This window comes from Petaurus breviceps, unplaced genomic scaffold, assembly GCF_028583685.1.
Source record: "Petaurus breviceps papuanus isolate PSGF00001 unplaced genomic scaffold, PetGlider_PUasm1.0 90574, whole genome shotgun sequence".
NCBI lineage: Eukaryota > Metazoa > Chordata > Mammalia > Diprotodontia > Petauridae > Petaurus > Petaurus breviceps.
In genome coordinates, this window is record NW_027187277.1 from 5,944,398 (window position 1) to 5,958,665 (window position 14,268).

Here is a 14,268-nt window from a genome sequence, read left to right on the forward strand (position 1 = left end):
CACACACACACACACACACACACATATATGTCTATGTATGAGGGCACATGGGCATATGAGTACATATGTGAATGTGTGTATACATGTTTACAGGTATACATAGATAGAGGGCACAGGACCAATTTAACAGGAAGGGATGAACTTAAAAGATGAAATTAAGAAGTGAGAGAGGAATATAATGAGAAGAGATGGGGAGAGACAGAATGGGGTAAACTATCTCATATAGAAGAGGCAAGGGAAAATGGTTACAATGGAGGGGAAGAATAGGGAATGGGTCAACCTTAATCCCATTGAATTTGGCTTGAGGTGGGAATGAAATACACACTAAATAGGGTATCTCACCCTCCAGGAGAGTAGATGGGGAAGGGGATGAGAGGGGGAATGATGGAAGGGAGGTCAGACTAGGGGGGGATGGAAGTTAGAAGCACCCACTTTTGAAAAGGGATGGGATCAAAGTAGAGAATAGAACAAGTGGGAGGTGGGATAGGAGGGGGGGAAATATACTCAGTCTTTTACAATATATCTACTGTGTTATTGTTTTGCTTTAGCCACACATGTACCACCTATACTGAACTGCTTATCTTCCCAGTAAGGGTGGGTGACAAGGGAGGAACGGAATGAATCTGGAATTCAAAGTTTTAAAATCAAATATTCAAATATATATATATATATATATATATATATATATATATATATATATATATAATTAATACTATTTTACTTGTAATTGAGAAATAAGATATACAGGCACTGGGGCATAGATATCCACTGGAAAAGTCGAAAGGGATATGTGAGAAAATATGAGAGAGAGCAGATTGGAGGAGGGGATATCCTGTGGGACTGCTATTTTGGGGCAGTGGGTAGGGGAAAAATGGGGAGAAAATTTGTAACTCAAAATCTGGAGGAAATGAATGATGTAAATCAGAAGTTAATAAAGCATTTGAAAAATAAAAAAAATAAAAGAATCTTGGCAGCTTAGGGTATTAGGCTGAATCTAATAAGATAAAAACAAAAGAACTAACTATTATTTATTGAGTCCTCCAGCAAAGGAGCTCCATCTGCACCAGCAGAGACTCCCCAAAGGTACAAAAAGGCAAAGTTTATGTGGGTTCCAATTTAAGAAGGAGGTGAGTTAGATAAGGGGTACCTTAGGATTAGACAAAGCTTTTGCTGGAGGGACATACAGGGTAGGACTGGGGGAGGTGATATACTATGATTGGAAAGGGCTGTTGCTGGGAGCTGGTAACAGGAAAAGCTCTTCTTCAGGTTAGCTAATTCTCGTAACTCTGCCCTAATAAATGGGACCATCCTCACCATTTCAGCAGAAAGGTATTTTAACAGACAGAGTGGGAGGTTCAATACCAACAGGGTTAGGGGCAAGATAGAGGAACTGCAGACAAAATGGAGTTGCTTTAATTTTCTTAGGTACCCACAGTACTGGTCTGATTTGAAAAATCAAATCCCTTATTTATCTGAAAAGTGAAGTACTCACTTCTAATGTATTTTCTTTTTAAGTATCTCCTCACTGCAGTACCTTACACCATTTCTAGTGGATTGGAAATGTTTGGTTCCATTTAATTCACCAAACATTTATATACAAAGCCCTATGCTAGACACTGGGGATATAAAGATGAAAACTGGCACATAGTACTTGGCCTTATAAAGGTTCTAGTAGGTTTTCTTAGTTACTAATAAACACATGATTTTCTGGAAGAAAATTCCCATTTGAGACAGCCAAATGGCAGTTTGAAACAGTGAATCTGCTGAGTATTGAAAGGAGTTAGTTTTGGCTTTACCACTAAGTGTTTGACCTTGAAAAATAAGTGAGGGGGCCTTAGTTTCCTCATCTTTACCTTCCAGTTCTAAAATTCTATAAAAGATGATGCTATACAAGCTAACAATCCTACTTGCCTGTTTTAAGAGAATACCAAAGGGCTATTAAGCTGTAGCCACATTGAAAAGAACATAAAATTGCAAGTTTAGCCCTGACTGACAAGGACTCAAGATGAGTCATAAAATGACTCATCCACTATGTAGTTACAATGCAATTTTGTGCAGTGTTTCTATTAGAACAGGAGATGAAGCCTGGTGATGACATTTTCACAGCACAGATGCTGTTGAAGATGGATCTTAGGTACCATCGTGTTAGGATCTCCTGATTTCTCCCTTGTTCCTCATTCAGCTCCATAAACAAAGACTTGACAGCAGGAGGGCAAGAACAAGGCATCCAGGAAAAGAGTAGGGGAGCCCAATTTTCAGATACCCTCAAAATGGCATACCTCAGAAATATACTTCTCTATTCCATTTCCTCTTTGGAAAGACCTCAGTGTCCATGGTGCTCTGCACCCTGTGAATAACATCCCAGGGCAATGAGATAGAAGTCACATCAAGACTGTCAAGTGGCATAGAATGAAAAGACTTTGGAAAATCCCACTGGTTCATTCCCAGTGGTATCTTCATAAAAGATGCAGATTGCCATGGTGATTTCATCTGAGGCCATTGCTGTCAGTCACTAAAGCAGCCAGAATGCTCAGCTCCACATTGAACCTGTGGCCAAATATTGAAACTCCTATTTATTATTTTATTTAACCACCATTTCTTAAGTGCCTTCGATGTGCAAAGGTAAATGCTAGGTGCTGGGAGAGGCATAAAATTTAGATATGACATAGTCCCTGCCCTGATAAAGCTTTCATCCTACTGGAGGTATGAGACACAAACAAATGAAACTATAATGAATAACAAATTCATATTGGTGTTGCCTGAGAGGCCCTGTCAATTAATAGGTAGTTATAGCTTTCATGGTGGTAATTATCTTCTCACATGAATTGCCCAGGACACAGTTTCCTCTATTAGAGCAGGACCTGTGGCATTTTCATTGCCCAGCTCTAATGATCCTGTCATATGATCTAACCCAGAAATAAATATGCAAATATACAAAATATATAAAAATACAAGTAAGGTCAAGTACTATGTATATATAAATTAAAATGGAGAATCATAGGCACATATTATTGGGAAGTTAATATGTATTTTGTCACTTGGAATTTGTGTTTTTAGTGAGGATATGTTGGAAATTTTATATAAGAGGCTCTCAACTTTGGTTAATCATCCCTCTTCAAGTCTCTCATGGTTCTTCCTTCCTACCCCTACTCCCCAGTTGAAAAAGTTGCCTCATATTTTTATTAATTTATATTTTATTGCTTTTTTGGAGGGCAATTGGGGTTAACTGACTTGCCCAAGGTCACATGGCTAGTAAGCGTTAAGTGTCCAAGGCCGGATTTGAACTCAGGTCCTCTTAACTCCAGAGCTGGAGCTCTGTCCACTGCGCCATCTAGCCATCCCTGCCTCATATTTTACAGAAAAAAATTGAGGGGGTGGCCAGGTGGCTCAGAGAGTAAGAGCACTGGCCCTAGTGTCGGGATGACCTGGGGATCGAATCGGGGCTCAGATACTTAGCACCACACCCAGAAATAACTGGCCGTGTAACCTTGAGCAAGTTACTTAACCCCAATTGCTTTAAAAAAATATTGAGGCCGTTCACCATGAACTTCTTCTTCTCCTCACTTCATTATTTATGACTCTTCTTCTACCTTCTGCTACCATCTCCTCCATCACCCATCTCACGTGATGAGATAGCCTCACTCTTCTACCTGCTCAAGTGATCCCATTCTCCTCCAAGATATATCCCACTCTGTCATCCCTACTCTATTACTTTCAATCTGTCCTTGTCTACTGGCTCATTCCCTACTGCCTACAAACATGTCCATGTCTCCTCCACCCTGAGAAAAAACTCCACTTTGATCCTGCTATCCCCACCAACTCTCATTCTATATTTATTCTGCCATTAGTAGCAAAATTCCTTGAAAAGGCCACCTACAATAGGTGTTTCTATGTTTCCCTCACTCTTTTCTTAGCGTTAAAGTCTGGCTTCTGACATTATCATTCTACTGAAACTGCTCTCTCCAAAGATACCAATGATCTCTTAGTTGCTGAATTCGATGACCATTTCTCAGTCCTCATTCTTTTTGACCGCTACAGACTTGGATGGTGTTGATCATCACCGTCTCTTCCTTGATAATCAGTTCCCTGTAGCTATCAGGTATACCCCCTGTCTCCTGGTTCCCTTCCCACCTATCTGACTGCTCATTTTCTAGACCTTCATCCAGATCATGCCCTTTAACTATAGGTGTCCCTCAAAGTGCAGTCCTGGCCCTCTTCTCTTTTGCATCTATACTACTTCACTTGGTAATCTCATCCCCCATGGATTTAATTACCATGTGTATGCTCATGATTCTCAAATCTATCTGTCCTGCCCTAACCTTTCTGCTGACCTCTAATCTCACATCTCTAGCTGCCTTTCAGACATCTCAAACTGGATGTGCAGTAGACATCTTTTAACTCAACATGCCCAAAATGGAAGTCATTAAATTTCCCCCCACCCCCTTCCTAACTTCCTATTACTGTGGATAGCAACACCATCCTCCCAGGACCTCAGACTGCTAACCTAGGTTTCATCCTTGACTCCTTACTGTATCTCACTCCATGTCCAAGGCCTGTCAATTTCACATTTGCAATATTTCTCAAATCCGTTCCTTCTCTCTCCTCCCATATGGCCACCACTCTGGTGCCTAGGCTATTATCATAGCCTGCTGGTGGGTCTTCCTGCCACAAATATCTCCCTACTCCAATCCATCTTCCATTCAGTCACCAAAGTGATTTTCCTGAAGCACGGTTATGACCATGCTACTCCCAGTACGCAATAAACTCCAGTGGTTCCCTATTGCCTCCAGGATCAAGTACAAAATCCTGTTTAGTGCTCAAAGCCCTTCATAACCTAGACCCCTCCTATTTTTATTTCCAGTGTCCTTATACCTCACTTCCCAGTTCAGTGATGTTGGCCCCTGACTATTCCACTCTATCACTCAGCTCTGGTCATTTTCTCTTAGTGTCGCCCATGCCCAGAACACTCTCCCTCTTGAACGCTGCCTATTTCTCTGGCTTCCTTTATGTCTCAGTTTTATCTTTTACAAGAAGCCTTTCTCAGCACCTCTTAGTTGTAGGGTCTTCCTGCTTTTTATATTTAAGTTAATAGTTTCCTATTTATCCTGCACATAGCTTGTTTTTATGTATTTGTTTGTGTGTTCCCTCCACCATTAGATTGTGAGCTCCTTGAGGGCAGGGATTATCTTTTGCCTCCTTTTATATGCTCTGTGCTTAGCATAGCTCATGGCACATAATAGACACTTAATAAATGGTTTGTTAGGGGCGGCTTGGTGGTGAAGTGAATAGAGCACCCACCCTGGAGTCAGGAGGACCTGAGTTCAAATCCGACCTCAGACATTTGACACACTTACTAGCTGTGTGACTTTGGGCAAGTCACTTAACCCCAATTGCCCTCCAAAAAAGCAAAAGCAAAAAAAATGGTTTATTGATTGATTAATTGATTGGAATATTTAGTAGAGATGATCTTTGAAGAGCTCTCTAAATGGAGAGTGGTTTTGGGTAAGGAAAGATGTTGCATGTGTAAGGAGAGAAGAGGGCTGGGAATGACTGGCCCTATACTATCATGTGGGAATTTCAACATTAGATACTGTTTAGTGACTTTTCCTAATCAGCTACAAGAGAAAGATAAGGCATTAAAGTGGTAAGCCCTCTCTTTCTGATGCCCAGCTTCTCTCCCCCCCACACTAGTACCTTCAGATTGGGTCTTCTGTAAAAAATGTCCCCAGTCCCTGCATTGGGTAACACATTCAACTCTGACACTCCTGCCCTGGATGCAGGTTAGCCCTAACTCAACCAGCCCACTATAGCTAGCCAAGCCACCAGATTAAGTAATCATTCACATTACGTGGAGTTAACAACCTTCTTGCCATCTGCCCTGTTATATACCCTTCCTGTCCTTTCACCTCTTGTTCTGGTCTAAGTAATAAAATCAATTGTATCAGTTATTTCTGGAAGCTACACATTATTGTATTGTACTATGGGATCAACACCTCATTCCTGTAACTATCCAGACACTCTCTTCCATGACTGATACTCCCAATCATTTTTATTATGGAGGGGGAAGGCAAGGCAATTGGGGATAAGTGACCTGCCCAAGGTCACACAGCTAGTAAATGTGTCAAATGTCTGAGGCCGGATTTGAACTCAGGTCCTACTGACTCCAGAGTGGGTACTCTATTCACTGTGCCACCTAGCTGGTCCACTCCCAATTATTTTTTGTCTCCTTCATTAGAATATAAGCTTCTTGAGAACAGGAGCTGTCTTTCTTTTATATTTGTATCCCTAGTGCTAGTACAATACCTGGAAAGCAATAAATGGTTAATAAGCTTATTATTCAGTCATTCATCTATTAATCTATTCATCTTTTGAGATTTTTGTATATTTCAGGGACCTTAAAAAAGGGGGGGCTCATACATTGGTTATGTTACTCAGAGTTGTCTCCAGTCCATAATGTGTAAAAGAAAGTTTTTCTTTTTTTTTAAGAATTCTTTGTTGCCAGGTGGCTCAGAGAGTAAGAGCACCAGCTCCAGTGTTGGGATGACCTGGAGATCGAATCCCGGGCTCAGACACTCAGCACCCACCCAGAAACACCTGGCTGTGTAACCTTGAGCAAGTTACTTAACCCCGATTGCTTAGGGGCGGCCAGGTGGCTCAGCGAGTAAGAGCACCGGCTCCAGTGTTGGGATGACCTGGAGATCGAATTCCAGGCTCAGACACTCAGCACCACACCCAGAAATAACTGGCCGTGTAACCTTGAGCAAGTTACTTAACCCCAATTGCTTAAAACAAAAAAAAAAAGAATTATTTGTTGATTCAAACTTAATTAACCACTTTCCTCTGACTGAGGCCCACTTAGCACTTGCTGTAGTAGAATGACTTTATTATATATGAGTCAAACAGGGTTGCTTTTGGTCTGAAATGATTCTATTATAAATGTCTCCTGAAGGCATAAGAATGAAATGTAGAAAATGAACCTTTAGTCATTACCCTTGCCTTTTGGGGTAAAGACCAGAATTGTTGTTTTTTTTTTTCCTCTAGCAAATCTAGCCATAGTGATTACAGTAATATGCACATTTTGCAAATCCTTGCCTATTGGGCTCAAGAGTCCCCAGATATGTAAAGTGAAAGTCTGCCATATTCCTGCTACTCAGTAAATATTAAACAGCAATAATAATTAGCACAATCATAATTTTAATTTAAATCTAAATCAATCAATTTAATAATTTTAGTTTAACTATACTTTTAATCATACTCACAAATGAGAGCACTTCACACAAAATGTAATAGGTTCTAGACCATATATTTGTATTGAAGGATTGGGAACATACTAAGAAGCTTTTCTTTATTCTGGCTGCCTTCTGTTTCCTTTTCCTGCTCATATACACCTTCCTCCTTGGTATTTATAGTGCCACCACTTGTCTTCCCTCTACCCCAACCTTCAAAGAGGCATCCTGTCCTTTGGTTCCACTGCCCCTCACCAGACCTCAGTGTGCCCCAGGCAATGATGACCTCTCCTCTTGTATTTGCAGACTGCTTCTCTCTCCCTTTCTGTCGGTGGTGGCGAACAAAAGCAGAATCTCGGGTTTGACATTACCCAAGGAAATGTCACTTATTTTTCAGGTAGACACTGCGGCCTGTTTTCAGAATTCTGAGGTAAAAATATCACCAATACCCATGTAGGAAAAGCAAATTTGTAGCAGTTGAACTTGAACTATTAGCAAACCGTTTTTGGAAAAATATCACAATTTGCAGTAGTTTATCTGTATTATCCCCTGAAAGCTCAAGGCACATGTCAAAGACAGCCCTGGGGACAAATTATCAGTGTTAAGGTTGATTATTACCTCATTTACATCTCCCTGACCACTGGTTTTGAAGGCTTCTGCAAATAAGGGCTCAAATGACATAATATTTGTTTTTTTAAAAAGTGCTTAGCATATGCTTGGCCCATAGTAAGCACAATATAAATGCTTACTCCTTCCTTCTTTCCTTTATTCCTCAAATAATGGCTACCAAATTCACCTTCTTTCTTTTTCCATCATTAGCTACAGCATCAAGAAAGTAAAGAGTGAGTTGATTCTCTCACCTCCAGATTATCTTGGGACATCACTTTTGGAAGGTTGTACCCTCTGTTCTGTATTATATTATTGTGCAGTTGATAAACTGCTTGACTTATTACTGTTCTTAATCCCCATATTTGTCTTCAGGCTGAAAACATTTCTCTTTTTATTAGTAGCTGAGTTCTCAATGTAACTGACTCTAAGTGAGCCAATAGATACAATAGATGCATCACGAATATATATTTCCAGAAATAAAATGACATTCACACTCATTTAAGCTGTTGGTTTGGTTAGATTACAGTTTGGCGTAATTGTTGCTATCAGGGGAGAATATTTGAACTATTTATGAGGCTCCTCAACCCCTCCATGCTTCTGAGAGAAATAAGGACTTGACCATTTTGGATTAAAAGCATACATACTATGTTCTTTTTATGGAATGAATGACTTCAAATGGGGTAGAAATGATCTGTACTTCATTTCTATGAGGATAACCTTGTTTTTAGCCCTAACTTGTTCTAACATATAGCTGCAGAACTTAAGGTTCTTAGGACAAAAATTATCTGAGAATCTGTTGATAGACACTCCTGACAATTACACAATCAATGGTACAGAGATGTGATTAAAAAACAATTTATTAAGCTCAGAATATGACTCATTATATATAAAAAAAAATCAGTGAACCTTGAACAGCAGTTTCAGCAACCTCATAGAGATTTTAGTTGCATAAGCAGAATGAATACAGTGGCATTTCAATGAGCAAATAAGGGGAGATAAGATTTACAGAGCAGGAACAGATGGCAGCTGTATCAGGTGAAACAGGAAACTAATCAGTAAACACTAGAGCTATGGATGATATCTCAACTTGATTTTGCAGACTTTAGCCAGTTATATGACCTGTTCATCTTAAGTAAATGGTGGTAAGAAAATTGAGGCAGAAATTCTCTTATCACACCCTACTGAAAAGACAACCTAGAGTGGTGGGGTTTTTTTTTCAGTATCAAAAGACACACAACAGATCCTAATTTCATGCATTTCCAAGAAGTGCATTTTGCCCATCCTGCCACATCTTGTAGTATGGAGTTGTGGGGCAAGAGGAAAAGAAAGTAAAATTTTAAGAATCAAGGCCTCTTTACTCCTGGGTACAGAAGAGTTAAGTCGAGAGGATCCTGACACTCATGACCATATAGTCAAGCTTGTCGTCTTCTCATTCCATCACTTGAAAAGTCCTTACCAACACTACCAACGCCAAGCCTCTATTTAGCTGATCAGATTGCCTTGAACATCCCCAAAACATAGGATTTTTGCTCAAGGGATCATCATTTCAAGAATCAATCATAACTGAATAAGTCTCAAAGTGCCAAAGGGAAGTAACTTTGGACTTCCTAGAACCCAGGCCAGGATCTGGGCTGGGGTTAGGTGAGGTACCCATGTATGTAGTCCTGAATTTCCTGAATGATCAGTAAGGTAGCAGAATACCTTGATGCTAATTGGTACTGGGAGACCATGAGTTGGATATGTGTGGTGCAATTGCACAAGGAGTGGGGCATATTTGGCTGGTATTAGGCTGGGACTGCAGTCTGTTAGGCTTAGCTACCTACCACCCACCCTGGAATGATCTTAATTGAGCAGCTTCCCTATGTCGTCCAGTCTTAGGATGGGGAAGAAAGAGAATAGATATATTTAGTCCATGTGCTCTCTCCCAGTTCCCTAGAGCCTGTATCATGGAGTCTCTGAGAAACAGACAGCAGGATATTAGGAAACTGGATGATACCAGCACCATACATTATATCCAAGACAGCACTTGGAAACAGAAAGTCCTACAGAGTCTAGAGAACTTCCTTACCTTTCATTGACTGTACTTGTAGTTTTGATGGTAGTAATACTAGTTCCTGTTCCCTTTTCCCCCATGATTGACACCACACCCTTATGTATAGAGGTGAGAGTCTAAACCCTCAGGTGGTTTTTACTTTCTCCTAGTTCTTCCAAATAGGAATTATGTTTAGGTTTTGCGTGTATATCCACAAGGGAAGTTGGGAAGCCCTGAAGGAAACAGCATATTCTGATACATGACTCTCTGTGTATGTGTTAATTTGTCACATTGCTGTTCTCAGACCTGGAATTCTTGGATCTGAGAGGTTCTGTAGTTAGTTACTCACTGCATGAAAATTCTGGGCCTGGGAAAGATTCCTCTCCAACCCAAATAGGATGTGGTACCAAACTCAAGTAAAAATGCATCCCAATGTACAAAAATATCGATAATAGTTCATTGTTGGAGGCAAAGAATTAGAAATTGAGAGGATGCCATCAATTGGGAAATGGCTGAACAAGTTGTGGTGTGTGATTATGATGGAATACTATTGTACTATAAGAAATGATGAGCAGGATGCTCTCAGAAAAATCTGGAAAGATTTGCATTGACTGATACAAAGTGAAAGGTACTGTATCCAAAGTAACAACAATAAGGTAGGATGATCACTGTGAATGACTTAGTTATTCTCAGCAATACAACAACCCAAGATAGGTATGGAGAATTTATGATGATTTTCCCCAAAGAAAGAACGGATGGCATCTGAATACAAATTGAAGCATACTTTTTTTTGCTTTATTTTTTGTTCTTTGTTTTCTTTCACCACATCACTATTATGGATATGTTTTGCATGACTGCACAATCCTATATCAAACTGCTTGCGTTCTCCATGAAGGCTGGTGGGAAGAGATGAAGGGAGAGAATTTGGAACTCAGTCTTAAAAAACAAATGTTAAAAATTGTTTTTACGTGTAACTGGGGAAAAAAACTAAAAGAAAATACTAAAAAGAAAAAGAAAAGAAAAAATAGATCCCAGCAGGCTATATTATTGACTCAGAAAAAAACCACAAGTTCACATAATCTAGGTTATATTGTATTTTTATTTATTTTATTAAACATTTCCCAATAACGTTTTAATCTGCTTCTAATTACTGGAAGTTTTGCAAGCTCGATATTTCTTGTGTAGAGCATCATTGGTCTGTAGCTTTAAAATTGCCATGTGAACCAGGCAAACTCTCTGGGTCTTAGTTTCCATATTTTTTAAATGGAGGAAATAATATTTGCACTAACTCACATGACTGTGATGAGGAAAGTGTTTTATAAACTTTAAAGTGATATATAAAAGATGTTTATCAGGAGAATTATAACAATTGAAGATTTTCTTGTCTTTTTCGGATTTACAATATGCAGATTTTACATTCTAATTCAAATCAACTCAATAAGCATTTGTTTAGTACCTACTGTTAGGCCACGAACTGTGCTAGGCACTTATGCCATCCAAAGGCAAAAATGAAAATAGTCCTTCCCTTCCAAGAGCTTAGCTAGTGTTGATGGTGGGATAAATACAGATAAAGATATAAAAAAGTACCCAAAAAAAAGAAAATGTAAAATAATTTCAGGCAGAGTACAAACAACTGGTAGGGGGACCAGATAGCCCTCCTGTAGATGAGAGGTGAAAATGTATCTAGGGATTCCAAAAAGAATAGGTGAGTAAGGAGAACATTTCAGGCATGAGAGACCATCTCTGAAAAAGCACCAGAGGTGGGAGATGTAGAATAAGGAGAAAATACTATAAAATTATCATGGAAAAAATAGGTTGAAGCATGATTGGAGCAAATGAAGCACTTTTATTGTTAAACATAGGGGGTTGTATTTTATCTTAGGTAATTTGTATTTTATTGTTTTGTATTTTATTTGTCTTTTACTATATTTTATCTTAGGGAGCTACTGAAGCTTCTTGAACAGTAAAGTGACCCAGTACTTGGGGAATTTTGATTTAGCAGCTAAATCAAGAATTGATTAGAAAAGGGAGAGAGTGGAAGCAAGAGGACCAATTAGGAAGCTATTGTGATCATCCCAGGAGAGATGATTAGGGTGTGATCTAGGGTACTGGTCCTGGGAGTAGAAAGAATGGGAAAGATGGGAAAGGTGTTATAGAGGCAGAAAGTCTTAGCAAGTGATTAGGGTGGGGGCAGTGAGTGAAAACAAAGATAAATAATCTAGGATTGCTCTGAGATTGTATGTCTGGGCAACTGGAAGGATAGTGGCACCTTTGACTGAAATGGGGAAATTAGGAAGAGGTGTGGGTTTAGGGGAAAACATGAGTTTCATTTGGGATATGTCAAGTTTCAGATGCCTATGGTTTTAATGTACAGCAAGTAGTTTGTGGTGCAAGAAGGGAGCTCTTGAGAAAGATGAGGCCTAGAACATGGATTCTAGGTACAAATGGAGGCACAGAAGCTTTGGGGTTCATCTTATGTGTTTGTGGTTGGATTGAATTGAACCATTCCTTTCCTTCTTGCTCAGAATAATTATTTATATTTGGTTGATGTCAATTAATCAATAAAAATGATTTTATTATTTTTCATGTGCTAGAGGAGACCAAATAAAGAAAAGAAATGAAAAGAAGCAATCCCTACTCACAAAGAGCTTATATCCTATTGGATAATTGCTAAAATCCAAATTCTGGTTCCAGAGAGTAATTTTTATATACCTTGTATTAGACTTTGGCCATGTTAAACAGTGTTTGTTAGTTGGCTACATATTTTAGAATTGAGTCTAACTAGTAATATGAAAATATGTTTTTCATGGCCTTACATGTATAATTAAAATCAAATTGCTTGCCTTCTAAAAGAAGGGAAGGGAGGAGAAAGGAAAGGAGAGAATTTGGAACTCAAAATTTTAATAAGTGATTGTTAAAAATTTTTACATGTAAAATTATGAAATATTTAATGAAATAAATAAACCTAATTTAAAAAAAGATCTAGCCAGATAAGCTTATCCCATTCTGTTACTTCCCCACATACATCTCTTTTTTTTTCCCTCCTTGTATAGGCAGCTAAGGATTGTAACAGGTGAATGGTTTTTTGAAGAACGGGCAAAGCGCTTCAAACAAGCCAACATTCTGGGAACAGATGTTGTCAGACAGTCCATTCTAAGAAGGAGTCCAGGTAATTAAACATTTTGAACATTAATTTCAAGAAAATAATCCTAAAATTAGTGGTCTTCTTAAATTTTCTATTCTACAGTTAGTAAGCATAGATTTTAATTTCTTTAATCACTTAGGTGATCTTTAAGCCTGAAAGTGTGAAGTGTGTCAAATGTTTCTTCTCTTAAATCTTTATTTCATAGCAGGGAAGAAAGTATTAATGTTATAAGTCTAGTATGTTTCAATGTATGACACACTAAGTTCTCAAAATAGGACATTTGTCATCTTCATGGTTTAATTTCTGAAACCCTTTTTGTCCTCAATATATTATCTAACATTTGACTTTAAGGGCTACCCTATTTGAGAAATGACAAAATACAAAACCTGGAACTTAGAAAATCCAGCATAGTGGGTGACTATTACCAGGAAAGGATTCTTTGGTTACAGAAATATTTGCCACCAAGTTCCTTTAGAAAGAATCCTTCTTTTACTTTTAAATAATATTTAAAATGTAATCTGCTTCACCAAAAAAAAAGTATTCAAACATTTTTTCCCAAAAGTATATTTCCTATATAAAAAAAGAATACTTGTAGTAGAGAATAGGTCACATCCCTTAAATTTATCCACATGATATTCATTCTTTTTTCTTCATTTTCTCACATAAGAATTGATTATCCTTGTAGGGATAATCTGCTCAGTGGTCTCAACAAATTCCAGTGAACTTTCCTGGAGTAGATCTTCTGGTAAAATGGAGGGAATTTAGCATGGTGCCAAAAAGAGACCAGAAATGGGTAAAGATTAAGTCTGATAGCCAGTAACTTCTCTTAACAAAGCTTTCCTGCCTACAAAAGTGGGTCCACAAGCCATCAGGCAAACACCAAGAATCCCTTTCGGGAAGGTTGGTTTATGGATCCAAAATCTGCATCCAAGGAATCCCAGAACCCCTGGAGGAGAGATGGAGGGCAGGAAAAGATTAAACTGATATACTTCTTCTGCCCTTTAATAACTGCCCTGCCCAGTGGAAAGGAACTTAACGGCAAGAGGATGACCAGCACTCCACAAAGTAGTGGAAAGGGGTGTATCTCCTAGTTAATTTTCTTTCCTTTTTTTAAAATTACTTTAACAAATAGCAAGCAGAATTAATATTTCTATGTATGTAGTAGAACAGAAGATTTTCATGAAATTGTTGATCTCTATTATATACAACTTGCTTTTTTTTTTAAAAAAAAAGCATATAATAAATACAGTAATGTA

The 14,268-nt window shown here is 38.6% G+C and overlaps 1 protein-coding gene across 1 annotated transcript in view; it reads left to right on the plus strand.

Moving 5' to 3' along the window:
• Nucleotides 1-14,268, plus strand: part of SYTL5 (synaptotagmin like 5) — a 156,797-nt gene that overhangs the window by 66,125 nt on the left and 76,404 nt on the right. Inside the window, exon 4 of the mRNA XM_069063476.1 lies at nt 12,921-13,036. Coding sequence (XP_068919577.1) covers nt 12,921-13,036 — 116 coding nt within the window. The remainder of the gene's footprint in view (nt 1-12,920; nt 13,037-14,268) is intronic.